We start from the raw sequence: 13,501 nt of genomic DNA, 5'->3' as shown, positions 1-13,501 counted from the left end.
TTCGTTAAAAAAACTTTATTTGGTCCAATGGAACCTGAGATTGCAAATTTAACATACAGAGATATTTATACATATTCATATAGTATTTTGTCTCCAAAATCAGTAAAATATTCTATACATCACATTCCCATCCAGTGGAGTTCCATGTTCCTCCAGCAATCGCTTGATCTGATTGGTTGGTTTTCTTTATACAGGTTAATCCACTGATTTTTAAGGTGGTATTAGCATTGAGTCTGTACAATTTACAAATCATGATGTGACTGTGTGTGTATGTGTGTGTGTGTGTGTGTGTGTGCACCCAGGTGAAGTATAACTTCTGCACACCACCAGGGGGAGTCGTTGCCTTACGAGTCACAATAATGTTCCAACTAAGAGATGATCCACAGGACAAGGCTGAGAGAACAAACTAAAGAGAAAGACCAAGTCAGATGGGCAGACAGGGGCGACGGAGAAGAGAGGAGAAGAGAGGAGAGAAAAGACCTCCGAGAGAGAGAGAGAGAGAGAGAGAGAGAGAGAGAGAGAGAGAGAGAGAGAGAAAGGGAAAAACTGACACCAGATTAAACGAGTGCACAAGGTGGTGCAACAACCACCTTCTCACATTAAAAAATTAAAGAAGAGATTTCAGTGCATCAGCATCAGTCATCCATCAAACACACGCGCACACACACACACACAATAATCTACAGACGTAGGACAGCAGATTCTCTTGTGCTTTTCTGAACACATGAACACAAATCTTTCACATTAATAAATTAACAAATACGTCAGCTCTACACACAGATCGTGAACCATCGAGCGCTCTTTCTCCATTTTCAATCCATTTCCTCAGATATGACACAAACATACTTTCTGACAGATTGTCTGCCTCTCCATCCAACAGCAAATCAAGTATCTGATTTAATCATAATGGAACAAAAACTATAAATCAATGTAAAAATATTACCCCGTTGTCCCGGAAACAATGAACAAACAAAACAATCCCAAAAAATGTATTCAAGTTTTTTTCCACGGTCACCCCTCATACCATCATCACTCCCAGTGTAGATAATATCCCATATACTTGTCTGACAGGCATTTCTATATACATACCCTCACTCACTCAATCATTCATTCATTCACACACACACACAGACACACTTACAAGTAAACACATGAATAAAGACTACATATGACTGCGTAATAATATGGTATACGGGTAAAAATATGTAATGGTTTAAGAGATCTGTAAGCAAGTTTGGCTCAACATGGTACCGTAAAACAGGCCTTTATGCCTTGTGTGTGTTTGGGTGTGTGCGTGTGTGAGGGAGGAGTGGCTATGGCTTAAATAATCAGATGTAGTTGGCTCAGTAGTTATAGCACACCCAACCAGACCTTAACCCCTCACCTCTGCAAGTGTGTGTGTGTGTGTGTGAGATCAGTGGTAATGCGTTTCATGGCACAGTTGTGTGTTTGGCAGGATGTTCGCGCTGAAAATGAGTCAGTGCCAACAGACACCAGCAATGTTTGTTTGTCTGTGTCTGTGCGTGAGCGCACATGCTTTTGGAGTGCCAGTCTGTGTGTGTGTGTGTGTGTGTGTGTGTGTGTGTGTGTGTGTGTCAGAGTGGCCGTGGCCGGTGCAGTCCATCGGTGTCTGAGGTGAGCTGGGGCGAGTGTGTGGCCTTGCTGGGGGTCCAGTCCCCCAGAGAGGCCTGAGCTGCCTTCCTGTGGGCCAGTCGGTGGGTGATGGAGAAGCCGGCGTTGCCCTCCAGCTGGGACAGCACCACCAGCACCTGCCTGTATTAGCACGTACACACACACACACACACACACACCATCACTAGTGGCATTCACATAAAACAGGGGTAAAGACAGCCAGATGTGTGTGTGTGTGCCGTGCGAGAGTCTGTATGTGTGTGTGTGTGTGTGTGTGTATATATACCTGTGCAGTGGTGGGACGCTGTCTATGGTCTTGAGGCTTCCGCGAGTGGACACCACGTTAAAGCTGTCGGTGCAGTCACAGGACACATGGAGGTAGTACTTAGGGTGGCGGTTCTCCACCACCACGATGAGGCCTGCCCAGCCATGGGTCAGGTAGTAACACGTCATCCCCTCCCGCCCCTGACCAAGGCAAAAAACAAACAGCAACATTACTTGATGGTAAGAATTAGTGTACTGTTCCATTGAGTTTGATAATTATCAAACTCAATGGAACAGTACACTGTGAAATTTGCGATATTCATATTTCTTGAGAAAGGAGAAAATCAAAAAGAAAATGGAGAGTTGGGCTCCAGAACGCTATATCTCCGTTTTTAAAAACATTAACAGGTTAGGGAATCCGACCTGTGACCGAAGGGTGGCCGGTGCGATCACTGACTTGCTCAAGGGCACTTCAGCTGTGCCTGCTCGTCATGGTTCGAACCGGCAACCCTCCGGCTGCATGTCCGAAGCGCTAACCAGTAGGCCACGGCTGCCACCAAATTACTTGGAAAACAAAATGCAAAAAAGGTATTTATGAAAATTCAATAAAATGGTGGATATAGCGTTTTTGAACCAAACTCTTACAATGCAACGGTGAATTGGATTAAGAAAAACATAAATAAACAAGTCTACAGACAAGAGGCATGATAGACTGACCATAAAATAACAAGTAACAAGCAATACATTACACAACGCTTCAGTCATAGTTTAAACTTATTTATTCATTTTAAATCTGTCTCCAAGATGTGAGTTTATCGCTCCCCCCCCCCCCCACCTATCAGACTGACTGTGCTATGATGGATAAGCTTGCCACTCCTCCATTAACATCTTAAACAGGGTGTTAAATCAGCAGAAAACCACTCTGAAGGGAAAATGAGACGGCTCGCTTGCAGCTGGTAATGTTTTAAGGGCACCATGAATTTGAACTGGCACTGTTGTCATGCTCAGAAGTGGGACGATAGCAGGGCCAAGCTGCTCTAAGTAGGCTCCCGCACAACATGACATACATAACCTAATTTATCAAATGGCAGCTGATTTTAAGTTTATAGAAAGCAGCTTTCATGGAGTCAAAAAAAAGAGAAGAAAACTCATTTATATTCTCACTAGTCTGGCAGTATTTAAATGTGTGACAAGGTTTTAAAAATATTAGAAATGACAGACTCATGGCTAATACAAATTAAAACAGTAAGAAGCCAAATGCAGGCTAAAGACTTTGTCATTCACATACTCTGCTGTTCACGCTGAAATCTCCCAAGCATAGGCTAAGCTGCAGACTTCATTTCCATGGACCTCTGCGCACCAGCCTAATCTGATGTTATTTACCACATTGTCCTCAAGGGGGTGATCGAGCAGTGACTACAACAAAGAATCCTCACTTGGCTCAATGTTTATCCAGACGGCTTTAGCAAAATATTCATCTCCACACCACAGACTGACTCATTTTTTAGAGTAAATCTGAGATGTTTGTCCAGTAAACGAGTAGGCGGCCTAAAGTTAAAGTGGCCGTCCAGTGCAGTCCGTGCCACTGGGCTCTCATGTGGCTCATTACTGAGTCATGAGGCGGTTCTCTCAAGTTCATCCATTAGCACCCACGCTGGCTCCATCTACCCAACACCCTACACTCAACACACACACACACACACACACAAGCTACTACACAGCACTGTCTATACCACACACGGCTCCATACAGTCTCCACTATACATAATGCCCTCTATACACACAACACCCCAGACGACCAGATGAATGGGCTTAATGCACACCCTTCATTTACATTAGAGAAACTGTGGCTGTAGCTAGCGAGTACCGTCTCCATTTTAGAGAGCAACATTACAGCCTGCACACACTACACTTTTCCCTTCTCTACACTTTCCTCTTCTCCACCACACATTATGGTTTCCTCCATTAGCCGCATGGAAAAAAACCCCTCAACTGTGGTTGTGTGGAGGTGGCAGATTGTATGATCCACTGACTGGAATGGCTCAGTATCCCCCACACTGCACACTGCACACACACACACACACACCTCCTCTCAGCTCACCGCATCAACTTAAACGGCTTTGTGGACTTGACATCTCGTGTCTCGCACTGCCACAGAGCAGCAAAACAAACAAACACCCACAACAAATAAACAAATGAAAAAAACAAACAGCCCTCAACATTCTAGATGCATCTCTCTCCCTGCTCCGCACCCTCTGGCTCTGGGCATCTCTGCACTCCAACTGACAGACAAGCAGATGGAATTCTCCAATATGACAGGACACTGTTAGGCCACTGCTGGATGGTGGGGCTGTTTGAGCGGAGTCTCCTGTTGCTCTTAGGAATTTCACTTGGTGTTTACTCATGCTTCAGTGCACTGCTGAGCAAATACAGAATTTTACAGAAGAGTCTCTCTCTCTCTCTCTCTCTCTCGGCTAAGGTCAAACCATAAGCCTTAGTGGCTTATGTTTATAATAATAATACGTTTATTTTATATAGCGCCTTTCTCAAACCCAAGGTTGCTTATGACACATGACACACATTATTATAGGCTACACCAGCTGGGTGCTCATTCTCATATGCCCATACTGTACTTTCTATACACAGTTCATCAGCTGAGCACAAAAGAAAGGCACAAAAGAAAGTTATGACATCCTTCACAGATTGGGAAAGGTGATTTCATTCTATTGCTCAACAAGGATAAAAAAGGGTGCTGCCAATGTTGTGGAAGTCCTCAGACTGGTTGCTAGACATAATTTTTTCGTTGCTAGGCAGGCAAGTTAAAAAGTTGATAGATCTAGCAGTTGCAACATATCCTAACAACCGAGGTTATAGGTGATACGGCGCGTTTGCCTAGGAGATGAGACAAATCTTTTTAGATTTTAGATCAGATTTACAACAATTCTGCGTGTAAATATTTGTATTGATGTATTATTTTTGCCAAGTAAATTGTCAAATGCTACAACAAAATTCCCTGACTTTCCATGTTTGGAACAGACTTTCCAAGATTCCATAACCCGTGGGAGCCTTGGCATTGGGTTCCTCAAAACTCCACACCACACCTCACTTTGCCTCACGATTGGTTGAGAACAACTGCTCCCTTACACACACACACACACACACACACACACACACACACACACACACACACACAGACAGACAGACAGACAGACAGACAGAAGCGGATAGGAAGAGTGTGTGTGACCTCGTGTCTCTCGCCCTTGTTCTCGGTGAGCAGGATGATGGCGTCGGCGAGTGTCGTGGCACTGGCCTCCACCTGCTCCACCATCACCTGCCGCGAGCTGTAGATGGCCAGGATGAAGCCCGGGAAGTCCTGACTGGGCCGCCGTGCACTGGTGGGACTGGACACTGCACACACACACACACACACACACACACACACACACGAAGGGTTGACACAATGTATAGCAATATGAGCATAGCAGAGGAACAAACCAGCTGTTTCACTGCCAAGCGACTAAACACAATGTGTGTATGTATGTGTGTGTGGCTAAAAATGTTTCTACAAATGAAAATTGTGTTGTCAACGTTTGTGTCTGCGTACAGCAGACCAAAGCATACACATCTATTTGTTTGTATGTGTGTTTTAGTATGTTAACTATAGATGGGTTTCCATCAAGCTCATTCGGATATTTTAAGTGCATTCATGAAAATTCAGCTAAATAAAATGTGCATAGACTTTCTTAATCAAAGCAGAACTTGTGTGCCGCTGTAGAATAAACCATAAGGTTGTCAGGGCAACGTTTATGAAAACACCTAATAAAATGGCAATGAATGCAAATGAATGCGAATAAACCCATTTCCATCAACCATGGTCACATTCTACCTTATGCAAATAGTGAGTTAATCCAGGCACTCTCCTGTGAAACAAATTTTTATCTGCACTAGAAGATTTCATGCGAATTTCAAACATTCCCAGTCAGGATTTCTTATTTGAATGGTAAAAATGGCCATTTACAAGTTGAATAGGAACCCAGCTACTGACGTATGATTGTATGTCCACATGTCTATCTCTGTGCGTGTATGTGTGGTGTGTGGTACGTGATTGGACTGTGTGGAAGAATAAACCACAGTGTGTGTGGAGTATGTGTGTGTGTGTGTGTGGTGAGTGTATGGTGTGTGTGTGTGTGTGTGTGTGTGTGTGTGTGGTGTGAGTGTATGGTGTGTGTGTGTGTGTGTGTGTGTGTGTGTTGTGAGTGTATGGTGTGTGTGTGTGTGTGTGTGTGTGTGTGTGTGTGTGTGTGTGTGTGTGTGTGTGGTGTGAGTGTATGGTGTGAGTGTATGGTGTGAGTGTGTGTGTGTGGTGTAAGTGTATGGTGGTGTGTGTGTGTGTGTGTGTGTGTGTGTGTGTGTGTGTGTTAACCTGGCGTGGGGGGGCTGGCCAGGTTCATCTGCCAGTGGTTGAAGGCACAGCAGACCACAGCGTACTCGCCGGGCTCCAGCATGACGTCACAGCCCACAAACTTCTTGACGGCGCGCTTGCTGTGGGCCAGGAGCCGGCCCAGCGTCAGCTTGTTGCCACTGCCAAACGACGCCCGGAACACCATGATGCACAGGTCCAGCAGGTGGCTGTCTGCTGTGTCTGAACGCCTGTGACACACACACACACACACACAAATAAGGAACAATAACATGATGAATAAAACAGAGCAGTCCTAGATGCATAACAGATAACAATCATTGTATGGCACTATATGAGTAATAAATATGAACAATAAATTGATTATTCTATTTGAACTACTAAATTAATCACTCATTATTTTGGTAATCATCTTCATCTTCATTTTCTCCTCTATAGTAAACTAAATGTCTTTGGGTGGAACAAGGCATTTGAGGACATAATCTTGGGCTTCGGGAAACACTAATAAACCTTTTTTTCACCATTTTCTGACATTTTATCGATCAAAAAACTAATCAATTAATCGAGAAAATAGTGGACAGATTAATCAACTATGAAAATAATCATTAGTTGCAGGAGGTGTGTGTGTGTATGAATGTTTGTGTGTGTGTGTATCAGTGTTGTAGTCAAGTCACTATGCCTCGAGTCCGAGTCCAGGTTCGAGTCCCCAGTGTTCAAGTCCCGAGTCAAGTCCGAGTCCAGTCACTATTGATCCACATCGAGTCCGAGTCCAGTCCCTATTGATCAAGTCGAGTCCAAGTCCAGCACTAAAGTAAGCATAGCCTACATGTCGTTCCATTTTTTTCCATTGCAGATGAAATCCTTAAAAGCAAAAACGGACAATCTTCTGTCTCCAAGCAGGGTGCCATCAATTGTGTGAAAGTAGTATTGCCAAATTTCTTGCCAAACCCAATGTGTTGTATTTATTATATCGGAGAGAATACCATACCATAGCCATACCATAGCCTATAGGCCTACTCATAAATAAATAATATTTATTTATAATCATAATAAATGAGCAATCCACATCCCAATCACACAGGCCATTAAGTCACATTATGCTGTTACTGACTGCTGACAATTGTATAGGCAGTGTTGTAGAAGTTCATACTTCACAAGAGCTCGATGAACGTTGGAGTAGGCCTATTTTGTAACAGGTAGTGTGGATCATAAAAAGGCCCCCCGGGCATCTTTAAAAAAAAAAAAATTCTGGCTGTTAAATAGCCTACACAATTTTAGCGCAGTTTGGGAGGGACAGAAACAGAGCAGGGCCCGTCTTGGTAGCTTCTTTCTGACACCCGTGACGTGAACACTGGCTACCGGCAACTGCATACTTATGTTATCACTTCACTGACACTATGGAGACATATTTCCGTCAACAATAGAGATGAAAACTAGCTTTTGGTTAACGGATATGTAGATCATCTGCCTAATTAATTTCTTTCGCGAACAGGCCACATTCTCGTTCATTTCAGCAAGATGAGTGAAATAAATGTTTTTAAGCTGCCATCGCCATAGGCTACTATTTGCTACGATTTTCACCTGTTAGAAATAGAACACGTTGCTATTTCCTTTTTTTTAGTGCAGTGGATTAGGCTATCAAATCGCTTCGTTTGAACAGTAACAGTAATCCAGTTCATTATTGGTTTTAAATATAGTGGTTTCGGCCTACCCACGAGAGGTTCAGTTTGTCAGTTTCACTTGCGCAAACATGCGTGAGGCCTACATTGACACTACATGGACACTCTACTAGCAATTTAATGTTATGCTTCTATATTTTATGACACCAAAATTAGAAGTATGCTATATCTTGATCGGGAAAACGCTTTTATTTTCTTTCATCCGATAATAGCCTGCTGCAAATTAACAGACAGAGGAGCCCGTCCCATATGAAAATGAATGAATGGAACCCGCTTCGCGTCAGTCAGGAAAAACACTGTTCACCAAGTCACGATGATCAGCTATCCAGAAGCAGTGTGTGTTGTTTAGCCTAGGCTGAGTGTAATCTTAGGTAATGTCATGTCATGTCATGTATGAGAACTAATATTGCCTGGCAATACTACATTGAAATAAGCGGCGGCCATATCTCCAAGCATTTTGGTGTTAAAATTAACGTTAGTTTGCTTTGCATGTGAACATGATGTGAACATTCCCTTGAACTAAAATTAGAATTACGAATAATTTAGATATTAAAATCATATAGCAAATTATAGCCTAATGACATACTACAATTATAGCCTTATGATATATTACAAAAAAGTTGAATCTCGGACGAGTCATCGAAAGTCTTGAATGCACAAGTCCCAGTCCAAGTTCGAGTCATTCAGTGCTCAAGTCCAAGTCAAGTCACGAGTCTCTAAATTTAGCTAATGACTCGGACTAGAGTTCGAGTCTCGGACTCGAGTACTACAACACTGGTGTGTATATGTGTGTGAATGAATGTATGAATGTGTGTGTGTGTTGTACCTGCTGCCCTCCTGGAACAGGGCGAACTCCAGTGCGGTCCTCTCCAGCACAGTGAGGGAGGTGACGGTGATCGGCCCACTGGCCCGGCTGGGGAAGCAGCCCTGCAGGCGCACCTCGTGCCAGTCCGAGTGGATCTTACAGATGTCCACCGTCAAAATAAAAAAAGTACCCACACACACACACACACCACACACACATTAGCTTTACCATTACAATTGTACACACTGGATCACAGACAGTAGGGTGGCTCAATGTCGATGACTTGTATAGGGTATATTAGAAACTGGTTGGTTATATCTGGTGAAAGCCTCAGTCATTGTGCTATGTGTATGCTGAAGCATGGGCTGGCAGTCATCAGCATCCAGACAAACCTATCAAGACCGGTTCAGAACATGAGCATCGCCATGATAAAGGCCTCCTGAGCTGAGAGATAGTGGCCAAGGCTTCCATCTCACTCCTGCTCTAGCTCCAAATCCCACAAACCACCTGGGCGCGCGTGCACACACACACACACACACACACAAACACACAATAGGGCTGCCAAGGCTCAGCACAATTACCAAACGGCTGCGACGGACTACTGATACCATCGTCACTGAGCGAGGGTTTCAAATGCTTGGCTGCATATGTTTGTTCCCAAGGCAGATCTCAGGCACTCAGGCCTGCTCGCGGACACACACAGACACACACACACACAGATACATACACACACACGCACGCACGCATGCACGCGTTAAAGATATCCATCAGGTTCAAATATCCTCCATACTGCCACTAGTCAGCCATAGTGATACTCGCTCGCGTCGTCAACCCAACACCCCCCTCTCTTATCACTCAGTGGCGGACAGCCTTTCTCAGGGTAAACAAGTCGAGCCCAGCCCGGCGACTTAAGTTTCCTTTAAACCCTTTAACACATGCTTTTGCTGAGCGCTTTACCAATTTGGATAATGCTTACTCCACTGGCCGGTTTATACAAATGTTCCTTCAGCCCAAAAGCACTGAGCAAGTGGACGTGTTTAGCATCCCTGTTGCGTTGCTTTGGCTGCAGCTGTTGTTGTTGTGGCCATTATCATCATCAATATTAACATGAACTTGACCCCTGCTTTGTATAGACTCCTATGTAATGTAAGGTCTGCCCAGGTTCTGTGTGCCCCCTGTGTGTGTGTGTGTGTGTGTGTGTGTGTGTGTGTGTGTGTGTGTGTGTGTGTGTGTGTGTGAGGAGGGCTGGAAATGGCCGTCCTCGTCATTTCCCCCGCCCTCTTAAAAGCCACAGAGTTCTGAGGGCAGCGTTAAAAAAAAAAAAAACAACGAAAAAAAAAAGGAAGAAAGAAAGAAAGGCCGACGTGCTGTGGGTCGTCTCTTTGAGAGATGCCCCTGGAGTGGGGCTTTGTGTCAAAGCGGCGAGTCAGGAATTCTTCAGAGCCACTCTCAGCACTCCTCTTTCCCCCTCATCTTGTTCCTTCGTTCTCGCTCAAGAACCAGCACTGAAATAGACTGAGCAGGCACTTCTACAAACACACAGCCATACATGTGTAAGGACATCGTGATGACAACACAGAAAGACAAAAGAATACTGCCTCTACTGTGCACCCAGGGCACAGATACAGCAACACACACACACACACGCACACACGTGCCTCTTGTGTGCAACTCTTAAACATCTGAATAAAACATGACCACACAAAGGAGTGGCTGTCTATATTACAGCTGACAAGACTGGCATTGCTCACACTGTGTGTGTGTGTGTGTGTGTGTGTGTGTTCAAAATCTCACATCACACAAGACACATATTAAGAGACAGGATAATTCCTTGTGTGTGTAAGTCAAAGAATGAATATGAATGTGTGTGTGTGTGTGTGTGTGTGTGTGTGTGTGTGTGAGAGAAGGGAGAAAGAGAGAGATGGAGTGTGTGTGGATTCTCTGCAGCCCTGCTTAATTGACTGCGTCAACTGTTTGGCTTGGGAGTGCTGTCACCTGTTTAATGCCTTAATGACTCGCTAATGGAAAGGTTATCCTGAAAATACCCCTATCCCGCTACACACACACCCACACCCAGACACCACACCAAGACACCAAGACACCACACACACACACACACACACACACACACACACACACACACTCTGCGGCTCACTGCTCACTGACAGCTCCACGCAGTCTCACGTCTCACTGCGGGACGGCTCGGTGAGCGCAAGCTCTGCCTGCCATCAGCTTCCGCAGGAGAAGTGTTTACAATGGCGGACGATCATTTACCGCCGGAGAGAGAGGGAGAGAGAGAAAGAAAGAGAAAGAGTGCAGCGACTCCCACGTTTCTCTGTGCATTGATGTTTGGCGTCTCTAGGGGGGAGCTGGGAGTCCTGTTTGTCTTTTTTTCGAGAGCTCTTTGTCACCCTCTCTACCTTTCATCTCCAGCACTGCCATTGGAACAGAGCAGCGGCAGCAGCAACAGGGCCGGCGCTAAACGCAATGAAACGTCCTCTCACTCCTGTGCACAGACCCACTGTTTCATTTTGATGTGTGTGTGTGTGTTGCCTGGGAACACAACAGGGGGTTCTGTTTTTCGGCCTCCTTTCAAGAGCTGCATTCAAACAAGAGAGAGTCTGTATGTTTTGACAAACAGTCCCAGCTCTACAGTGCACTGTGGGGCAAGTGCACTTAGGGGCACCCACGGGTTGGGTGAGGGTCACACACTTGACTAACTAGCACGGAGTGGGGATACTTAAGTGTCTAGATTAAAGGAGCCACCCCCACCTAAAATCATCTGTATGTGTGTGTGTGTGTGTGTGTGTGTGTGTGTGTGTGTGTGTGTGTGTGTGTGTGTGTGTGTGTGTTGGTCAGTGAGCTGAGGGGGTAGTTGATTGACAGCCATCAGACGTACTTGATGAAATCTCCATACTCCATCCAGAAGACGCCCTCGCTGCTGCCGTGGGCCATCAGCTCGTGACGCAGGTGCTGTGGCCAGTCGGTCCACTCGTCCGACCAGCTGCCGTTCCACGAGAAGCGCCCCCAGGGGTTCCTGAGCCGCAGCAGCCTAGGAACACACACACACACACACACACACACACACACACACACACACACACACACACACACACACACACACACACACACACACAGAAAAACAGCAAGAACTCGTGTTAAATTTGCTCATATGCAGCAGCTGTATCTGAGCTGGAAGCTGTCACATAACAGCGCTTAGTGCCCAATTTGGACTTCACAATGTCACCTGGACCTGGCAGTGGACTGCTGGGAACCGCTACGGCAGTATGAGCTGCCCTCTCCCAGACAGGCTACGCTCGACTAATGGCCTAGCTTTACTAGAGTTTAACTCTGTCAAATCACACGCTACATTTGTGGAATGGGGCGGCATTGTGATGTCTTATGAGTCAATAAAAAAAAATGAACTGACCATGAAAAATATAATTCCTGACAGCTACGGAGCAAGATAGTCAGAGGCTTTGATGAACTCCACACAACCTCACTTGTTCTGACCCAAGTTTTAACTGCACCCCCTAATTCCTGACAGCTACGGAGCAAGATAGTCAGAGGCTTTGACAGCTGACTAATTACATTAGCCTGACAAGCTTAGCGACATAAACAAACAAGGAAGGAGTCTGCGGTGTGACCCAGTGTGTTTAAACATGCCTCCATGGTAACCAGGCACTGTCCGTTGTGAACTGCAGGTCGCTCAGCCTGCTTTGAAGCTGGAGTGTGAACTATGTTGATGACCTTGTTTTCTTTCATTATCTAGAGAGCTCCTTGCTTTCCTAGCCTGGGTTCATTATGACTCACCTGTAGCCCTGCACGTCCCGGACGTCCAGTATGGAGTAAGCGTGACGTGGACGGAGCCCTAGGGATTCGTACACGACGTCGTCCACCTTCATATTCCCGCCCCCGCAGGAAGCGCCCATCAAGAACCTGCGGACGAGAGGAAGCTCCAGGTTCAAATCCAGCAACAACCTCTTCCTTCGGCCTCCACATATCACATGATCACGCTTAGGCGAGGATCACATTAGGCAGCGGCAAGCGTAACGCAACGCTCAGACCATAATAAGTTCTATCTCGTTCCTATGGTAACACAAAAGGTTTGCCTTGAATACGCTCGGGTTGCGCTTTGAAAGTTGAATCAAGTTCAACGCTCAGCTTCTTCAACGCTAGCGCTACGCCAGCGTTGCCACCGTTCCACTGCTGAACCCTAGAGAACAATAGGAAACCTGCCGCTTGCCGCTGGCTAATGTGATCCCCGCCTTATAGTCAGGGATGCGATGCATGTTGTGCATATACAGTGTATACATTGTAACATATAAATGTGTATGCATCTGCGGCGACAGGTGATTGGTGCCGCCCCCAGCCGAGGCGTGCGTCAGCGAGTGTCTGATGAGATTCAACAGCTGGAGGCCAAAGCAGCAGGAGCAGACACCTGCAGGACGACGGCTGCTTTGAAGCAGAGCCATTCAAGTGATATCAAACTAAACATTAAAAAAGCTTATGTAACTCACATTCTACCCCCCCCTCTCTCTGTCTCTGTCTGTCGTCAGACGTCCTTCTCTCACTTTGTGTGCATGTTCCCTTGGTCTTTCTCATCTGTCTGTCTCAGACTTTCTCTTAATCTGGCTGCTTTCTTGTCATCCCTGCAGTCTGCCCCCACACAGTCTATTCAGTTATTCACTTTAAGTCCTG

The 13,501-nt window shown here is 45.6% G+C and overlaps 1 protein-coding gene across 1 annotated transcript in view; it reads right to left on the bottom strand.

Annotated features, from left to right (window-relative positions):
- Window positions 1-13,501, bottom strand: part of capn15 (calpain 15) — a 38,224-nt gene continuing 24,723 nt past the window's right edge. The window contains 7 exon segments of the mRNA XM_048232868.1: window positions 1-1,773; window positions 1,919-2,097; window positions 5,141-5,304; window positions 6,320-6,546; window positions 8,822-8,972; window positions 11,689-11,852; window positions 12,614-12,739. Coding sequence (XP_048088825.1) covers window positions 1,596-1,773; window positions 1,919-2,097; window positions 5,141-5,304; window positions 6,320-6,546; window positions 8,822-8,972; window positions 11,689-11,852; window positions 12,614-12,739 — 1,189 coding nt within the window. The 3' untranslated portion in view covers window positions 1-1,595.

The sequence above is a fragment of the Alosa alosa genome, chromosome 22 (genome assembly GCF_017589495.1).
Source record: "Alosa alosa isolate M-15738 ecotype Scorff River chromosome 22, AALO_Geno_1.1, whole genome shotgun sequence".
Classification (NCBI taxonomy): Eukaryota; Metazoa; Chordata; class Actinopteri; order Clupeiformes; family Clupeidae; genus Alosa; species Alosa alosa.
This window is presented reverse-complemented; position numbering and strand designations above follow the sequence as displayed.